The sequence below is a fragment of the Lissotriton vulgaris genome, chromosome 11 (genome assembly GCF_964263255.1).
Source record: "Lissotriton vulgaris chromosome 11, aLisVul1.2, whole genome shotgun sequence".
Lineage (NCBI taxonomy): Eukaryota > Metazoa > Chordata > Amphibia > Caudata > Salamandridae > Lissotriton > Lissotriton vulgaris.
The window spans coordinates 732217193-732234173 of record NC_141699.1 but is presented as its reverse complement, the minus strand read 5'-3'; the positions used below and the strand labels follow the sequence as shown (position 1 = coordinate 732234173).

General features: G+C 43.5%; 2 protein-coding genes across 4 annotated transcripts in view; both read right to left on the bottom strand.

The window, feature by feature from the left end:
- The window catches only part of NGEF (neuronal guanine nucleotide exchange factor), a 917586-nt gene that overhangs the window by 689080 nt on the left and 211525 nt on the right, over positions 1–16981 (bottom strand). The window lies entirely within an intron of this gene.
- On the bottom strand, positions 11363–14918 carry LOC147683410 (UBX domain-containing protein 11-like). Its single transcript, XM_086944676.1, has 2 exons — positions 14842–14918; positions 11363–12095 (listed from the first exon to the last, which is right to left on the bottom strand). The coding sequence occupies exons 1-2, from the start codon at positions 14916–14918 to the stop codon at positions 11414–11416; spliced, it is 759 nt and encodes a 252-aa protein (XP_086800802.1). The 3' UTR covers positions 11363–11413.

Sequence of the window (16981 nt, the reverse complement as noted above, 5' to 3'; positions counted from 1 at the left end):
ATTTTTCCTTAATTGCGATTCACAATTTGCGAATCGCAATTAAGGAAAACCCTTCCCATTGATGAATGGGAAGGCATTCACATTTTGCGAATTTCAAATTGCGATTCGCAAAATGTGAATGCAATTTCAAGGGTGCAGGGGGGGTTCAAAGAACCCCTCCCTGCACCCCTGAAATTTAACTGTAAGTGCAATGTACACACACACATGACCCAAGGACATGTGTGTGTGTAAATTAAAACTTTCAAATGTGCAACTAGTGCATGTTTGAAAGTTTTCGGTAAATTAGCATGAAGTTCAACTTCATGCTAATTTACCCCTTCCAAATTGCGAATTCGCAACTTCTAAATAATCATGCATTGCATTTTAGAAATCGCAAAATTGCGATTTCTGAAATGCAATCGCAATTTAAGAAATCGCAAATAAATTGCGATTTCTTAAATTGCGAAAACAGCCAAAACCTTAATGCATCCCAAAAAAGGGTTTTGCATTCGCAAACGGACGATTTTTGCGATTCGCACCGTTTGCGAATGCAAAAACCCTTGATGCACGTGGGCATTAGTCTTAACTTAGCAGCAGTACCACCCTTCACTGCCTGTAATGTAACTAAGAGACCCGGTATAATTGTTTCACAGTCTCATCATTTCAAAACCGAACCATTTTCAATGCTATATATATAGACGAAGCCATAGTTGTTGCTACTTTATCCTATGAAACTAACAACCAGTGGCAAAGCCACTAGTCCTGGCTTGTTGTATGTGCAATGTTAATTGTTCTATTATATATCTGGATACAATGATAGAAACAGCAAAATACCAGTTGGGCGACACACTATGCTAAGCACTGATTTTTAGCTTAGGTCTTTTTAAGCCACGCCTCTTTGAGAGACCCCTCCCTCCCCCGTGTTTTCATCCCACTTATAGCCCTGCCAGCTAGTTCACAAGTAACAAGGTTTGAAATATAGCTTCATAAGTGATTACCGAACTTGCAACGAGCAGCTGCATGCAAACTGCAAGGCATAATTTTAGATCCTTACTGTTTTTATTCCCAACCTTCAGTTTTCTGTTTGTTAAAAGGCTTCATTCGGGTAGCAAAAAGGACGTATTAGTGAGCTTTACATACAGGGCGACTGGTGTAATCACTCAGAAAGACAGATGCATCTGACATTCTTACAGCGTGTGCATTTTTCTCGCGTTGAAAGCTTAGAAAATTAAAGACAAAACTGCAACGAGATCAGAGGTCATCTCTTGAACAATTGTAAAGTGACATGCTAATTGTCTGTTTCTTGGAATCAAGGGGTTCGCTCCAGCTTCCGCCCAGCCACGAAAGATTAAACGAAATGAGTGTTAATCGCTTTTTAAGGGAGACATATGTGTGTCAGGCTCAGCTGGAACTCATGTTAAGAGGCCTCCCTCACTCAATGAAGGTTAATGCGCTGTGCTGTAAAATGCATTATTTCTGCCATTTTTTCCCCAAAAATTCTCGAAGCGAGAACCTCCCCAGATTTCTTTGCAATCATGCTGGCTCGCTCACAGTTGATCAATTCTTCCATGGCAGCATTTGGTTCCCAGTCCAGCCTGGCTGGCCAATGCATGTGAACAAAAGTATTCACAAATGGGGTTTACATGCGTTGCATGAACGAATGTGGACTATAACATTAAAGCGTGCCCTGTTGGCTTTGCCGGTGCTGAGGGAAAAAGGAGCAAAAAAAGAAAGTTTTCTGTATTGTATAGAATGCAAATATGAGATTAAACGCAGACCTAATTAAAGGCTATTCTGCTTGTATCAGTGTTCTTTCAGAAACGCCAGCTATACAATGCAAAGATGGTTCAAAAAGCATAATTTTATTTTGCTCCCGAGGAGCAGTTGCTCCTCCGCTAAGACGGAGGAGTGTCGCCCATAACGTAATTATCATTTTATTTTTACGGTACTGGCCCAGTTTAGTTTAAGGGGCAGGGCGGGGCAGGCTAGGCTGTCAGCCAGGAGGGGGAGGAGTGGTATGTGCACTTAAGTGCGCATGACGATTTGGCTGGCCGCGTCCGGACGGCCAAACCTTCATGCGCACTTTCATGTTCCTGGGTGGAGAACATGCCCAGGCTCCCATTCCTTAGGCCCTCTGAGCACCAAACCAAGGCAATCAGAACAATCACAATGTTGCTATCAACAGCCTTGTGATTGGCTAGGAGAGACTGGCAGCCTGGGCGCTTCCTGTATTATCGACAGAAGAACGGAGGAGAGGCAGCGGCCAGGTAGGTGCAATATTCTTTCTAGTGAGCAGTTTTATACACCGCCCATCTTCCCACAACCCAGTAGCCAAGTATTGTGGAGCTTTCTCGCCTGTGGACCATCCACTGGACCTGGGAAATCAGATACCAAAACGATTTTACATTAGTGTGCTGAAAAGTTGGCCAACTTTCTCTCCCAATCGTTCCAAAAGCAGCAATTTCTTCTGGATCTATTTATTGGTTTTCATTCACATATATATACTTTAAGATACTTCATTGTATTTGCAGTTTAGGAGCCTACAATGTGTTCGTCAGAGAGCTCTTGGCTGCCACACATTCATAATCGAGCCAATATTTGCTTCCATATCTTTGCCTCATGAGTATTTCATCGAGATTATTATTCTGCAAATTGGCTGCTAGGCTTCTGCTCCAGCACGCCTAGTTGGTGAATGTTAGGGTTTCTATCTTTGAGTTGAAAATGGACTGCGAACACTAATCAGTTGTTCTAGTTTATGTTTTACTTATCCATTCCGATCATGAATCAGTTAACAAGCCAGAGGCTACTACAGAAAGACTGCGGTAGTCAGGAGCTGAGCAAGGAAGAACCTCCCTAGTCCACAGATTAAAGGAGGAGTCTGCCTTTTCCATCTCTAAAGAGCATCTTTTGTGGGAAATATTAGCTTTCTGTTCTGTGAACCATTTACATAAACCATCTACAGTATCCCACAATGCATAGAATACAAAGGTACACTCCACTTTTGTTAAATGATCCAAATGAGTTATGGGTTGTATCTGCCAGTGTGTAAGCACGCGATCCACCATTAAGCTCAATAGGATCATGTTTCTGAATATTTTTTGCAAGTTGTCTGTCCCCCATGGCTGTTTGACACTAGATCATATCACGATGGGGCAATCATTATTGCTAATAAACAACAACGAAAGAGTGACTATAGTGCAACCAGGAAAACCCTGGTTGGACACAACAGCAAGGGACACCCACCAGTGTTTGTAAAAGAACCCTCACTCACCGACCTGGTCGGTGACATGCTTCATCATGGGTTTGCACCAGAAAGGCTGAATGCCTCCCTGGTGTGCTTCTACGCCTGGTTTACAGCAGAGCAGGATGTTGAGATGCGTGTGTACGTGATGGTGAAAAGAAAAGTAAGTATTAAAAGGTGACTGGTTCTGGCCTATCAACTAATTTATTAAAGGCTGACCAATAACCATTAAAAAAAGTGAGACGGATATCAACTAGTTCAATAATGTAACCAGTAACATCCGATTTAGGTGTGTAAAATTGGTCAACATGTTTCTGCTTGTAAATGCAATGAGCTAAGCATTCTTCAGGACCTACTATATTTTCCACGGTGGTAATAATAATAATAATAATAATACAGAAACTTATTGAGCGCGAACAGCTACCTCTGGGGAGGTGTCCCGGCGCTAACGAGTCCCACAGCAAGAGTAAGTAGTCAGGAGGGGGGCAGAGTTATTGCATAAAAAGCCAGGTTTTTAGGAGTTTCCTAAAGCTTGCTTCTGACGTGGCAGATTGGATGGCAGGGGGCAGGGTATTCCAGAGTTTCGCCGTGCCGGCCGAAAAGGACCTGCCTCCAAGTCTAGCTTTCCTTACGCGCGGTACAATTAGCTTGAGTAGGGAGTTGGAGCGCAGCTCACGTTTTTGGTGGTAGCGGGGGAGTCGGAGTTTCAGATAGTTTGGACACGTGCCTTTTAGCGCTCTAAAAGCCAGGGTTAACACTTTGAACTTAATTCTGCTTGCCACTGGTAGCCAATGCAGCTCGTGCAGATGCGGAGAGATGTGCTGCCTGAAAGGGATCCGTTTTATTAATCTCGCAGCCGCATTCTGCACGATTTGTAGGCGTTGCACCGCATATTTAGGTAGACCAAGATAGAGGCCGTTAGAGTAATCGAGTCGGGAAGTGATTGTTGCATGAACAACCGTTTTCCGGCACTCGACTGGTAGCAGAGGCAGAAATTTCCGCAAATTTTTAAGTTTATGCAGGCAGCCCGCGGTGAGCTGTTGTATATGCGGCAAGAAAGACAAATTCTCATCCCATTTTACTCCTAAATTTTTTGCATGGGAGCTGGGAGATGGGGCAGGGCCCATTTCCGTTGGCCACCACAGATCCGGAGGGGGATGTTTGGAGTTTCCAAAGAATAGCACCTCCGTTTTGCTCGCGTTCATTTTGAGTTTGTTGGTATTCATCCATTTGGCCACGTCTTGCAGACAGCCCCTGATTTTGCTGAATGCTGCCTCGGACGTGTCTGTGTATGGGAAGACTAATTGCGTGTCGTCCGCATAGGATATTGCCTTGACCCCCCATTTGGCAATCAAGGTGAAAAGCGGGGCCAAATAGACATTAAACAGCAGGGGGCTGAGTGCCGACCCCTGTGGGACGCCACACCAGAGATTTTTTGGTCCAGAAGAGAAGGGGCCCAGGGCCACTTTCTGGGAACGATTAGAGAGGTAGGAGAGTAGCCAGTTGAGGGCTTTGTCTCCAATGCCAATGTCCTTAAGTCGGGTCAGCAGTCTGCTGTGATCTACAGTATCAAAAGCAGCTGATAGATCCAGGAGCACCAGCATTGCTGATGCCCCTGAATCTAAGGACCATCTGATAGATTCGGCAACCTCAATGAGGGCCGTCTCAGTGCTGAAGCCGGCCCTAAAGCCCGACTGAGTTTCATGTAGGGCGCCGCTGTCTTCAATAAATTTATTAAGCTGCCGCTGGATTATTTTTTCAAGCATTTTGCCGGTATGGTATGCGCACCCTAAGGCGCACCCTGACCTGAGGAACAATTTATGTAGTACAACTCACAGTTATACCGGTGTGGTCTCGCGTAGAGTCGTAGACCATTAGAGCCTGCAACATGAAATCAACAAAAAGAACAAAGGTGGATTTATCGATTATCTACCCACCTAATGGGACTTAACGACAATATCCCATGGGGCTCTGTCCTGAAACGTTGATCTGTGCTTCTTCAACCGAGCAGTCAGTTTCTGTGGTTCTAAAGTGTGTTCTCTTAATATCTTTATGAGAAAAAATGTGTTCTCTGTATATCCCAATTTTAACATCATGATCCTCGTGTGGACTCTTGTTATGATAGTGGTGGTGGGTTTTGTTTGTTCCCAGGCTTACTATTTCTGGTGCACTACCGTGTGCATACAAAAGAGAAAGCTCTTTCAGATCCCATGGAGAGAGCTTTTACTTGATACGCTAAGCAGCATTACACGTTTCCTCTGTTAAGCGTTAAGTAGGACGATAGCTGATCAAGATGCAAAGGCTGGCATATTGTAGTTTTAATACCACCTACCAGCTGTGCTTCATACATGCTTAAGACCCATAACTAGCTCGTCCTTTAGGGTCACACCAGATATTCCCATTATTTAAAGTAAGGACGATTTATAAGACCATCGCTAGTTTAAAATAATATTTATTTGGCTTGAAGGTAATGGGAATAGAATTCTGACTTAATTAAGCATATGAATGAATGAACGAATAGCATTTTTATACCGCGCAAAACTTAGCACCAAGAGGCATCAAGGCGCCAACAAACAAACAGAGAGTCCACATTACCAGATGGATGAACCAGGAAGCAACTAACGGCGCAGCCCCTAATATGCCTTGGAGAAAAGCCAGGTCTTCAGGTGTTTCTTGAAGACGGTTAGGGAAGATTGGTTAGTAGTACATACTCAGCAGACTCGGCACCGTTCGTGTGTTTCATACTAATAAAGTTGTTTCTGTCTTGTTCAATTGCTAATACAAATGGGGCAACGTTCTAGTTGTTTAAAAACTCCCCGCCTATCTGACAACTCGCGTCACACGCTGTTTTACGTAATCACGTGACCGCGCAGTTGCATTTGTACCCGGAAGAATTCACAAACGATAATATTCGGGCCAGGGAGGACCGACTTAGGTCCACTACTGGTGCGCACGATCTGGGAAGTAAGTTAATACATGGGAGGGCTATATTTCCCCTACTTTTGCTACCGGGTCTCTGACGGGCTTGTAACTCAGATTTGTCCGTTCTTTCAGATACCCTGGTGTTTGCTTCCCCTCCCTGCTGGACCCATGAAGCGATCAGCTTCATAAGTTAATGTAAGCCTTTTTTCTTCGTAATGTTGTGTTTGTGTTTGCAATTTGTGCACGTTTTTCCTGATCCCGATTCAGAACAAGGGATTATAGGAATTTTTAATGAGCACTTCGAATTAATTTTGTCGCCAGCGATATCTTGAGCTCTGTGAGAACTACTTGTATTCTTTTAGTCGGATGGTTGTTCGATCCTGTTACACACATAATTCATGTTGTTAACAAGCCCAATATAGACTTACATCTCTCTAAACAGGTCTAGAAAGAGACACACAGTCCAAGTGGTTTGCGATATTCCTCTAGACATTCCAGTATATATGTCTTGTACATTAATACACTTTTTTTGCACAATTACAGCATGGGACAATACTGCCTGTATTTCTGTTAGTAACCTGCTTTATGTTTCATAACTGACTTTTGGATAAATACATGTATGTCTTTTTGTTGATTTTATGTTTCAGGCTCTAATGGTCTACGACTCTACGTAAGACCACACCGGTATAACTGTGAGTTGTACTACATAAATTGTTTCTCAGGTTAGGGTGCGCCTTAGGGTGCGCATACCACCGTGGAACATATAGTAGGTCCTGAAGAATGGTTCGCTAATTGCATTTACAAGCAGAAACATGTTGACCAATTTTATACACCTAAATCGGATGATACTGGTTACATTATTGAACTAGTTGATATCCGTCTCACTTCTTTTAATGGTCATTGGTCAGCCTTTAATAAATTAGTTGATAGGCCAGAACCAGTCACCTTTTAATACTCACTTTTCTTCTCACCATCACGTACACACGTATCTCAACATCCTGCTTCGCTGTAAACCAGGCGTAGAAGGACACCAGGGAGGCATTCGGCCTCTCTGGTGGAACCCCATGATGAAGCATGTCACCGACCAGGTCGTGAGTGAGGGTTCTTTTACAAACACTGGTGGGTGTCCCTCGCTGTTGTGTACAACCAGGGTTCTCCTGGTTGCACTATAGTCACTCTTTCGTTGTTGTTTATTGATCTACAGGGGGTCTAAGAGTGCCTATTTTCCCTCTCTCTCTTGTTGTTATACAATGCAATCATTATTGCAGCAAGGTCGTCAAATTGATTCAGGTCATTTGTTCTTCCTTCCATCCATGCATTTAGGTTTCCTGACAAGAATGTTGCGTCTAGTGGAAACCTATCACCAGGCAAGGGAACTATATCATTTATGTAGAAATTGCTATCAGGTCAAGTTTAAACTATAATACTTGCCTTAATCAATTATGTCACAGCTCAGTAAAATAATAGCCAGAGAAGAAAGAAATTAAGTTTGGGGAGAACAGCTGTTGAGCCATAGAATGGACTTTCCAGAACCTAATTCCTATACAAAATTCTTTAAATTCTCAGTACGGACCAACCAAGGGCCTTTGCAATAGCTCATAACTATAGTCATGGCTAATGAAATTATGTAGCAATGGAGGCCTAATATATGCAGTAGAGTTAACTAAATTATGCAGCAAGAAAATACAAACTGTTGCATAATGCAATACATTCTTTGGCAGTATTATTTCTCATTTTTTTCATTTTGATACTCACTAATACTGTCTGGGTTCCAGTTTCACTTCATAGGGGAAGGTCAACCTCTAGCAACTGAATAGTGGCCAGTTAATCTTTCCAAGGGGTCAACAGACATGCAGCACTATTCGTAGCACCTTTTTAGGTCTGGAATTAGCTTTTTGAATGTACTGAAATTATATGTGTAATATACTCACTTAAAGGGGCTTTTCCTCCCACTACTGCTACCAGCATGAGGCAGTGGGTGAGCCTAATTCAGCTACTGGCCACCTTCATTTTGAGTGACTGCATTTTGCTCTTTCACAAGGAGACATCTGCACAGAAGCTAGTTTTTGTTTTCACTTTATTGTTCAATGTTGCCTGTGGCTGACAGGAGACATAATTCTAGCCACCTGAATAGACCCCTGGTACCTCAAACACAAGAGTGTAAAAGGAAAGCTTAGGGCCCATACAGATTTCTACTTTAAAGAAAATCAGGGGACAGTTAGGTCGGCTTGCACCTCAGGGTAGGCAAATAAAGCAGTAATACGCAGCAAGGCTCCGGCGATGATAGCAGGGAAGAAAAAAGAATTTAAATTGCAGTGAGAGGCCATTGAGAGGGCCATAGCTGCTCTGGAGATCAGGAGTCAGGCGGAAGGGACTCCGGCCTTTGCCGCCAGCTGCATTTACGCCAACACGAACTCTGTGTTTTAGTGGCGAACACAGCAAGGAGCCGCACATTGGTGAAGCAGCGTTGCCTCTATGATGTGGGTGACAAGGTCAGTAAATTGTTGGCCTCGATAGATAAGAGGTAAAGGGTACTCTCCTGGGTGCTAGATAATAGATAAAACAGGTGTCCTGTGGATGTCGAATGTTGCTATAGCAGCAACTTTTGCGGTCTATGACGGGGACCAATACAGCTTAGTAACAACCAGAACTGCGGAGGACTGTGCAGACTTTCTGAGAGATATTATGCTTTAGAAACTTAGTGAGGAGGCTAGAGAGACCCTGGAGGCAGATCTGACGGTGGAGGAACTGACTGTTTCTCTGCGGAGTTTACAATCTGGGAAGGCAGTGAGACCGAATGGATTACCAGTGGAACTTTATAAGGGACTTACTGACAAACTTGCCACGCCCATGCTAGATATGTTTAAGGCAGCTCACAAAGGAGGGTTCCCTTCCAGAATATCAGCGTACCGTGACCATAGTAGTCATGCATAAAAAGGGAAAGCCCCAGTCAGACTCTGGCTCTTACAGACCAATCTCTTTATTGAATGTGGAGGTCAAGGCTTTGGCCAAAGTCCGGGCCACCAGGCTTCACGAGGTTATCACCTTCATTATACACCTTGACCGATCCCACTTCATGCCACACAGAAGCACTAGATTCAGCCTGAGGTGCCTCTATGGCGCCCTGCATATTACTGGATCACTCCAAATGGAGTAGGCAATACTATTATCCTTAGATCCAAAAATGTCCTTTGATAGCATAGAATGATCATACCTCTTCGCTACATTTGACAGATCGGGCTTTGGTCCGAGGTTCCTGGGCTGAATCAGACTCCTGTATCAGGCACCATTGGCCCAGGTGCGGTTCAGTGGGGCAACCTCTTGTGCCTCCGCCCAAAATATGGGTACCCGGCAGTGTTGTCCCCTCTCATCCATGCATTGTCACTGAAGCTGCTTCTGGCCTAGATTCTTCAAGACCCCTTTATAAAAGGATTTCAGACGGTGGCAGGAACGCGTCTTGCTATATCCAGACGATGTCCTGCTATACGCTGCACATCTGTGCCAATCGGTAGCTAGAATACTATAGTTCTTTGACTTCTTCGGTAGCTATTCGGGCTACTGGATACATTGGAGCAAATCTCTTATCTTTCCTTTGGCAGTTGCGGTACTGCGAGTTCCATCTGACTGTGCAACACCAATAGTGCTGGAGGGCTTCCAGTACCTCTACATTTAAGTCACCTCTGGGCTTAATGAATAGAAATATATTGCCTCAGTTGGACAGACTCCGGAGAGACGTGGCTCACTGGCGGTACTAGCCACTCTGAGGGGGAGGGCGGCCCTCTATAGAATAATGTCCCTTCTGCGCCTCCTCTACGTGCTTAACAATACCCCATTTCCTGTCCTGCATGAGTTCTTTCAACAAGTGGAGTACAAAGTCAGGCTACTCCTCTGGGGAGCTGGAAGCCCGCGTATTGCGCTGAAGAAACTACAGTGAGGAGTCTATGACAGTGGTTTGGTGATCCCTGACATCAGGAAATATCATTGGGCTGCACAGCTGCTAGTGATCCACGACTGGGCTTTTTGGACAATCAGGAACCGGCGTACCATGTAGATTGAGATGGTTTGGGAACCGCGAGATGCGAGGCGCCTCTGCACTCTAAATAGCGTGCGACCTACCGACCCATACCAAGTCAGTGGTCAGAGTATGGAAAGAAGCTTAGAGTTTGGGCTAGACGGGTGGCTCACTTGCGGGACCCCTTTGTGACATAGTAATGCACTTGATGAGGTTGGGCCATGGTGCGTTTCTCAGGTTGGGCATTGACTGGGATAGAACATCTCGGTGAAATTTGGAGGAACTAGGCCATGATAAATTTCGTAATCCTTCATCAAGAATTTTAAATGGTGGAGACAGAGAGCTATAGATCCCTTCGACAGGGGCACGCCTTGCGATGCCATATGTGGGAGGGGGAGACATTACCAGAGGCATCGCCTCTGGAGGACCATCTGCTCCTTGACTCCATCCCTGAAAAGAGATATCCACAATCTTCCAAAATCTCCTTTACAACTCTCCTGACCCGTTGGGAATGCTGAGAGACGCAGGGACAGCTGACCTTGGTGACTTGGATGATGAGGACTGGGTGGAGGCCATCCAGAGCACATGGGAGATAGAAATGAGAACTAGGTTCAGGTCGGTCCAGCTCAGGATTCTTCATAGGTCTTATTACTCTTACATAAAATATGTAGAGCAGACACACCACTGTGCCTCCGTGGAATCAACCGGAAGGCACCTTCAGACACATCCTTTGGGAGTGCCCACGGATTCAGGCCTTCTGGAGGGGGGTCACTGTGGTAATGTCCCAAATTTTGTCTTCGACCATTCCCCTGGGGACTAAGTGGCTTCTCCTGATGGTGTCAGGGGAGGACACCTGGACGAGGCATCAGAGGATCTGGTTGGCATTGGCAGCAAGGGTGGAGACGTGTAATATTGCCCATGCATGGGGCACAAACAATCTCCCAGTATTGAAGACTAGCATTTATAACTGCTCTCTTGTATGTCATAACGGTATGGATTTTAATTGAAGACTACAATTATATTTATAAACAAATGTAGCCAATTTGTCTTGCTTATGTGGCTCTCTAGTTTGCTTTTACCTCTCTTATGTTGTGCATATAATAGACATTTTAAAAATATATTACTAATTAAAGATGTGTTGTATATTCTAATTTTATTTCTATATATCCATCCATCTAACTGTCTATCCATCTTTCTTTTTTTTTTTTTAGAGTTTTTTTTTTTTTTAAACAAAAACGTTTATTTTGGAATCCTCACAGCTACACCTGCGGACTTGCATGCACTCCTTGTGCTTTCTTGCTCTGCAGGAGAAGCGTGGCGTTGGGAATGAGCCCACACTCTTGCAAGGTTTTGGATCCATCACTGTACACGTGCTGGGGGAACGTGCTGATGATGTCATAAGAGCGCGCCCCGGGCAGCCGGTGTGCATCCAGGTAGGTACGGAGATCTGTAATAGTTTCTGTGAAAAGCATCTTCACGATGTACGTCTGGTCCCCGTGTTCTGATTTCACTCGCAGCGTGGTCAAGTTTGGCGCAGTCGGTGGCCGGTTCTGTTCTTCCACCTTCAACCTGTCTTGAAGTGCAGTAGGAGCTGGGGTGTCCACAAGTGTAACACTGGGTTTCTTGGCTCCATCAGATCCCTGTAGATGTTCTTGAATTGCCCCTCTGATATCCAAGACCTGCCCACCCTTGACCACTGCTCTGGGAAGCTTGTTCAGAAACTGATCCATGGAGAGCTTAGGCCCAGGTATCTCGCTGGTTTCAAGTGTGCTGTCGCCTGCTGACAATGACCCTCCAACCACTTGTCCTTGGCCAGGAAAGTTCTCCCAACGACGTGTGTCACGGAAAGTCATATTTCTCCTATCAGTCACCTGAAATGGAATTCCGTCAGGGTAGCGGGCCTGCAGCTCCGATGGGAAGTAGCCATAACGCGAACTAGACCTGAGAAATCGGGTATCAGAGTGCTTTACATAGGACCAGTTTTGTTATGCAAGGACACATTCATTTTTTTCTTAGGCACTGGGAGATTAAGTGACTTGCCCATAATCACAGAATGTTGAGCGTCGTAGCCGAGACTCGACCCGGGTTCCCCAGCTTCGATGTCACCTGCTCTAGCAGTAGGGCTACATCCTCTCCAAATATTATCACCAAATATTATCACTCTATATTTAAAACCCTATCTGCCTTTCTACCTATCTACTTATCTACTTACCAGTCCTATTATGTCTTTCTGTCTACCTGCTTTTCTACCTACATGTCTATATATCTACCTGTCGGTCTGTCTACCTACCTGTCTATCTATTTACCTGTCTGCCTATCGATCGTCACAGCTCTATCGGTCTGCCAATCTGTCAGTAGGTCTATCTATCTACACAACCCCAGCTATCTATCTTAGCAACCCTATATATATATATATATATATATATATATTCCAGCCGAGTTTTTGGCGCTTAAGCTGTGTTGGCCCCTTACAGCGGCGGGCTTTGGACGGGATCGCCAGTCCCAAAATACTCCAACCTTTCGTCCCCGTTTCAAAGAACGACGTCCAAGCCTCCAATGTATTTCGAACTGGATTTATTTCACATCCCACTCTTGTGGGATGTGAAATAAATCCAGTTCGAAATACATTGGAGGCTTGGACGTCGTTCTTTGAAACGGGGACGAAAGGTTGGAATATATATATATATATATATATATATATATATATTCACGTTAAGTCCGAAACAGCACAGCCCACGCCCACGCTGCAAAACAGAAAGTTGAGTAAAGCCACAGACTCCGTGCTCTCGTTCTCAGTGCTTTTTATTCGTGATGAATAACAGCCCACCAGTCGCCATGACGCGTTTCACCTCAGCCGAGGCTTGATCACATGTCATGTAAAGAAGGAAGGAAGTAGCATAAATAGCAAAGGTAATCACATGATCGGTAGTACATCCTGTTTAAATTAAAGGGGTATACATCAGATTAACATCAAGGGCGCAGTGCCCTATTTACACCATAGTCACATCCCAAGTAAAGTTACTACGTCATTTTATATTGACATTATATGTAAACAGTTGATGTCATAGTTGTAGAATGAGTGTGCAAGAAGAGGCAAAACTTATAAATAGCAGTTAAGAAAAATTCTAAAAAAAGTTGTTTTTAAAGACCAAATCCTAAATTCATGTATTTACACAATATACAATAAATATTTAGTTATTTACAATGGTTATCATGAATAAAAATCCATTGATCAAGCCTCATGAGTCCTAGACAAAGTCTATTATTTTTTTGTTTATGTTGTTTGCACGAGACTAGGACTCCAGATGTTACATAATTTGTGATATGCTATTCTGGGAGTTGAGTGACTTAAAACGGTGTATAAGAAAATTGTACCCAAGTGGGTGATGATGATACCTGTTGTCAACTATCCGAAATATATTATGTATATATCTTGCCGGTTACTTCCCTGAGGGTCGTTAGTACCAACATAAATTAAAGTGACTGTGCAACTAAAATTAAAACTCATGTTCTTAAAACTCTTATTTAAAGTGCAGGCTGCCGAACACATTCATATGGATCTTAAGGCATTTCATCAACTGTATGATTGCCAGCAAGAAACACCATTGCTGTTTAATTCGAGGATGTATCGGGTTTGCATTAGACGCAATTTGCCATCTCTGTCTCCCCCCTCCTCAAAGATAGGACGGGGTCCACCAGGTAATATTGTAGCAGATCTGGGTTGCTCTGATGGCATTTCTCGAAATGCCTCGCTACTGGGTAGGTTTGGTCCTTTCCAGAGATCGCTCTTAGATGCTGTAGGATGCGCTTGTGGGTGGGAAGACGTGTGCTCCCCACATATTGTAGGCCACATGGGCACACTAATATATATACCACAAATTTCGTCTTGCACCCCAGCTTCTGTCTAATGGCAATAGGTTTATCACGGAAAGGACTTACATAATGGGTTTTATTGATGGTGTGCTTGCAGGCTTTACAGTCTTGAAATTTTTTAAAACCTGTGATACGTTCCCACCACTTCTTGGGAACGTCCAAAGTGTTGCTAACAATAGCACTGCCTAGCGAGGATGACTTCCTAAATGTGATCTCTGGTCTGTTTTTCACTAGATCACCAATAACTGGATCTCCTTGTACAAGATTCCAGTTTTTAGAAAAAATCCTGCGAATCTCAGCATGTTGTTGACTATATGTGACAATAGCCCTACACTGCATTTTCTCTTTCAATGTAGTTGTAGTTTCAATTACAGTAGTAGGGATAGGACAAATTCCTAGTAACTATTCTCTTCTCAGTTTTGCTGTTTTCTTAATGGCCTCATCTACCATTTTATGGCTGTAGCCTCTCTCCAAAAAACGCATTTTACACTGAAGTTGAGCTACTTTACATTCTTCCTCAGTGCTACAAATACGCTTTATTCGCAACATCTCCCCGTAGGGAATGCTGTGAATGAGGTGGCGAGGATGGTTGCTAGAGGCATGTAACAAAGTGTTACCAGCGGTGACCTTTCTGTGTAGTTTAGTTTCTATTTTGCTGTTCTTAACATACACTTCTACATCCAGAAAATTAACTGAAACATTACTAATCGTTGAGGTAAATTGAAGGTTTAAATCATTTACATTCAACCTATCAACAAAATCAGCAGCACTTTTCATTGAACCCCTCCAGATAAAAAACAAATCATCAATATACCTGAGGTACAATATTGCATGTTGTTCCATTGTTGTTCTGTGCTGTCCCATTAGGGTCTGCTCCTCCCACAGCTCCATGTGTAGACACGCGAAGCTGGGGGAGAAGCAAGACCCCGTGGCCACCCCTCTTAATTGTTGATAGGCCTGGCCCCCAAACGTAAAAAAGTTCTGTTGTAGACATATATTCAGCATCCCCATAAGCATCTTGTTGTGCTGTGTGTTATGTATGGGGCGTTTATTCAGAAAGAATTGTGTTGCCTTTAAGCCGTCTGTATGCCTGATAGACATGTACAGAGAACAAATGTCCAATGTCATTAGTAAGTAATCATCATTCCAACTTTGCTGGGATAATTTACACAAGAAGTCAGTTGTATCTTTTATGTAAGAATGCAATCCTTTAACCCATTCCTGTAAAAAGAAATCAATGTACCTGGACAAGTTTTCGGTCGCGCTGTCAATTGCCGATATTATCGGTCTCCCAGGTGGAACTAGTGGATCCTTGTGGACCTTAGGCAAAAGGTAAAAATGTGGGAATCACAGGGAATTCCTTTTTAAGGAATTTAAATTCATCCAAAGTGATCAATCCACAGCTACGCCAGCCCATGAGTTTGGCATTGAGGTCATTCCAAGCCGTTCTGATAGTAGTGATGTTTGTTTTTCGGTAACAGGCAGTGTCACTGAGTTGTTTCTCGGCTTCAGCCATGTATTTATCACGTGCCCATAGGACAATGTTGCCCCCCTTATCTGCCTGCTTCACTACTAGATTGTCATCTGATTTCAATTTCTTAATCAGGAGATTGTAACTTTGGTTTTGTCGTGCAATGGCTTGGCTCCTCTTGTTGGTATTAATATACAGTTTTTTAAGATCCTCTACCATCAAATCCTGGTACATATCCAGATTATATATATATAGCTCTCTGTCTGTGTAAATAGCTGCCTTTCTAGCTGTCTACCTGTCAGTCTATTTAACTACCTGTCTGCCTATCAATCTGCCGGTCTAACAGCCTGTCTATCTACCTGCTGATCTGTCTCCCTGCCTGTCTATACACATGTTTATCTATCTATCTATCTATCTATCTATCTATCTATCTATCTATCTATCTATCTATCTATCTATCTATCTATCTATCTATCTATCTATCTATTTTTGCAACTCTATTGGTTAGGTGTCTGTATGTCTGCCTATGTAACCCTGTTTTTCTGACTATCTATATAGATGTCTATATCCATTTTAGCAATCCTAGCTCTAATTTATCTTTTCAACCCTATCTACCACTTTCCAAATCTATCTACATCTGTTTTTCCAAATCTGTCTACCTCTCTTTCTGTCTTTGAACGCCTCTCTAGCTTTCTTTCCAAGCCTCTCTGTCTTAGCAAACCTCTCTATCAGTCTGCAATAATGATTTACAGAAAACATTACAAAAAAAGTATTTGCAAGCCAATGACAGAGCGATTAGCTTTTTAAGTTGACCATTAGCCAAGACATTTTTATTTTCACTCCAGCATGCATTCTGGGGAAACGTGTCAGCCCACTTCAGTCATTGGCTGACTTCACTGTGAATTACGGCATACTGCCCTTTCATCAAGAAGCACAAACAAACACAAAGTTGTTCCCTTCATTGTAAGGGACATCCATGGTAATTTGTGATTTTCGATCAATCAGGGATTTGTGAAACGCACTACTCACCCATGAGGATCTCAAGGTCCTGGAGGAGGGGAGGTTATGGGTGGTGTCGGGCAGTTCTGAGTTATCCCAAAAGCCAGATTTTTTAGCCTAAAAAAGTATTCTTGCCTTCGGCCAATGATTTTTTTAGATTGATGTAGGGCCAGCAGCTTCCCAAAGTTTTGCAAAACCCCTGAGAGAACAAAATAAGAAATATCAAAAGGCTGGCAGCAGGCGCTAGCCCTATTGGCTTTGCCAAAGTTTGTTGTAGCGTTTGATCTGTTTGCCCTAGAAACCAGACTTTTTGTTGATATTTGCACATTGTACAACACATGAACTCTGTGGCAAGTACCTAGAATGTATGGTCTGACCAGTGGGACATTCTTATTTCCACCAGCCGTACATATAGAATGAAGAGTGGTATTGAAAAGGGTAGATTTCTCCGGGAGGGCTGCTCAGCTGGGTAATGCCTTGTACA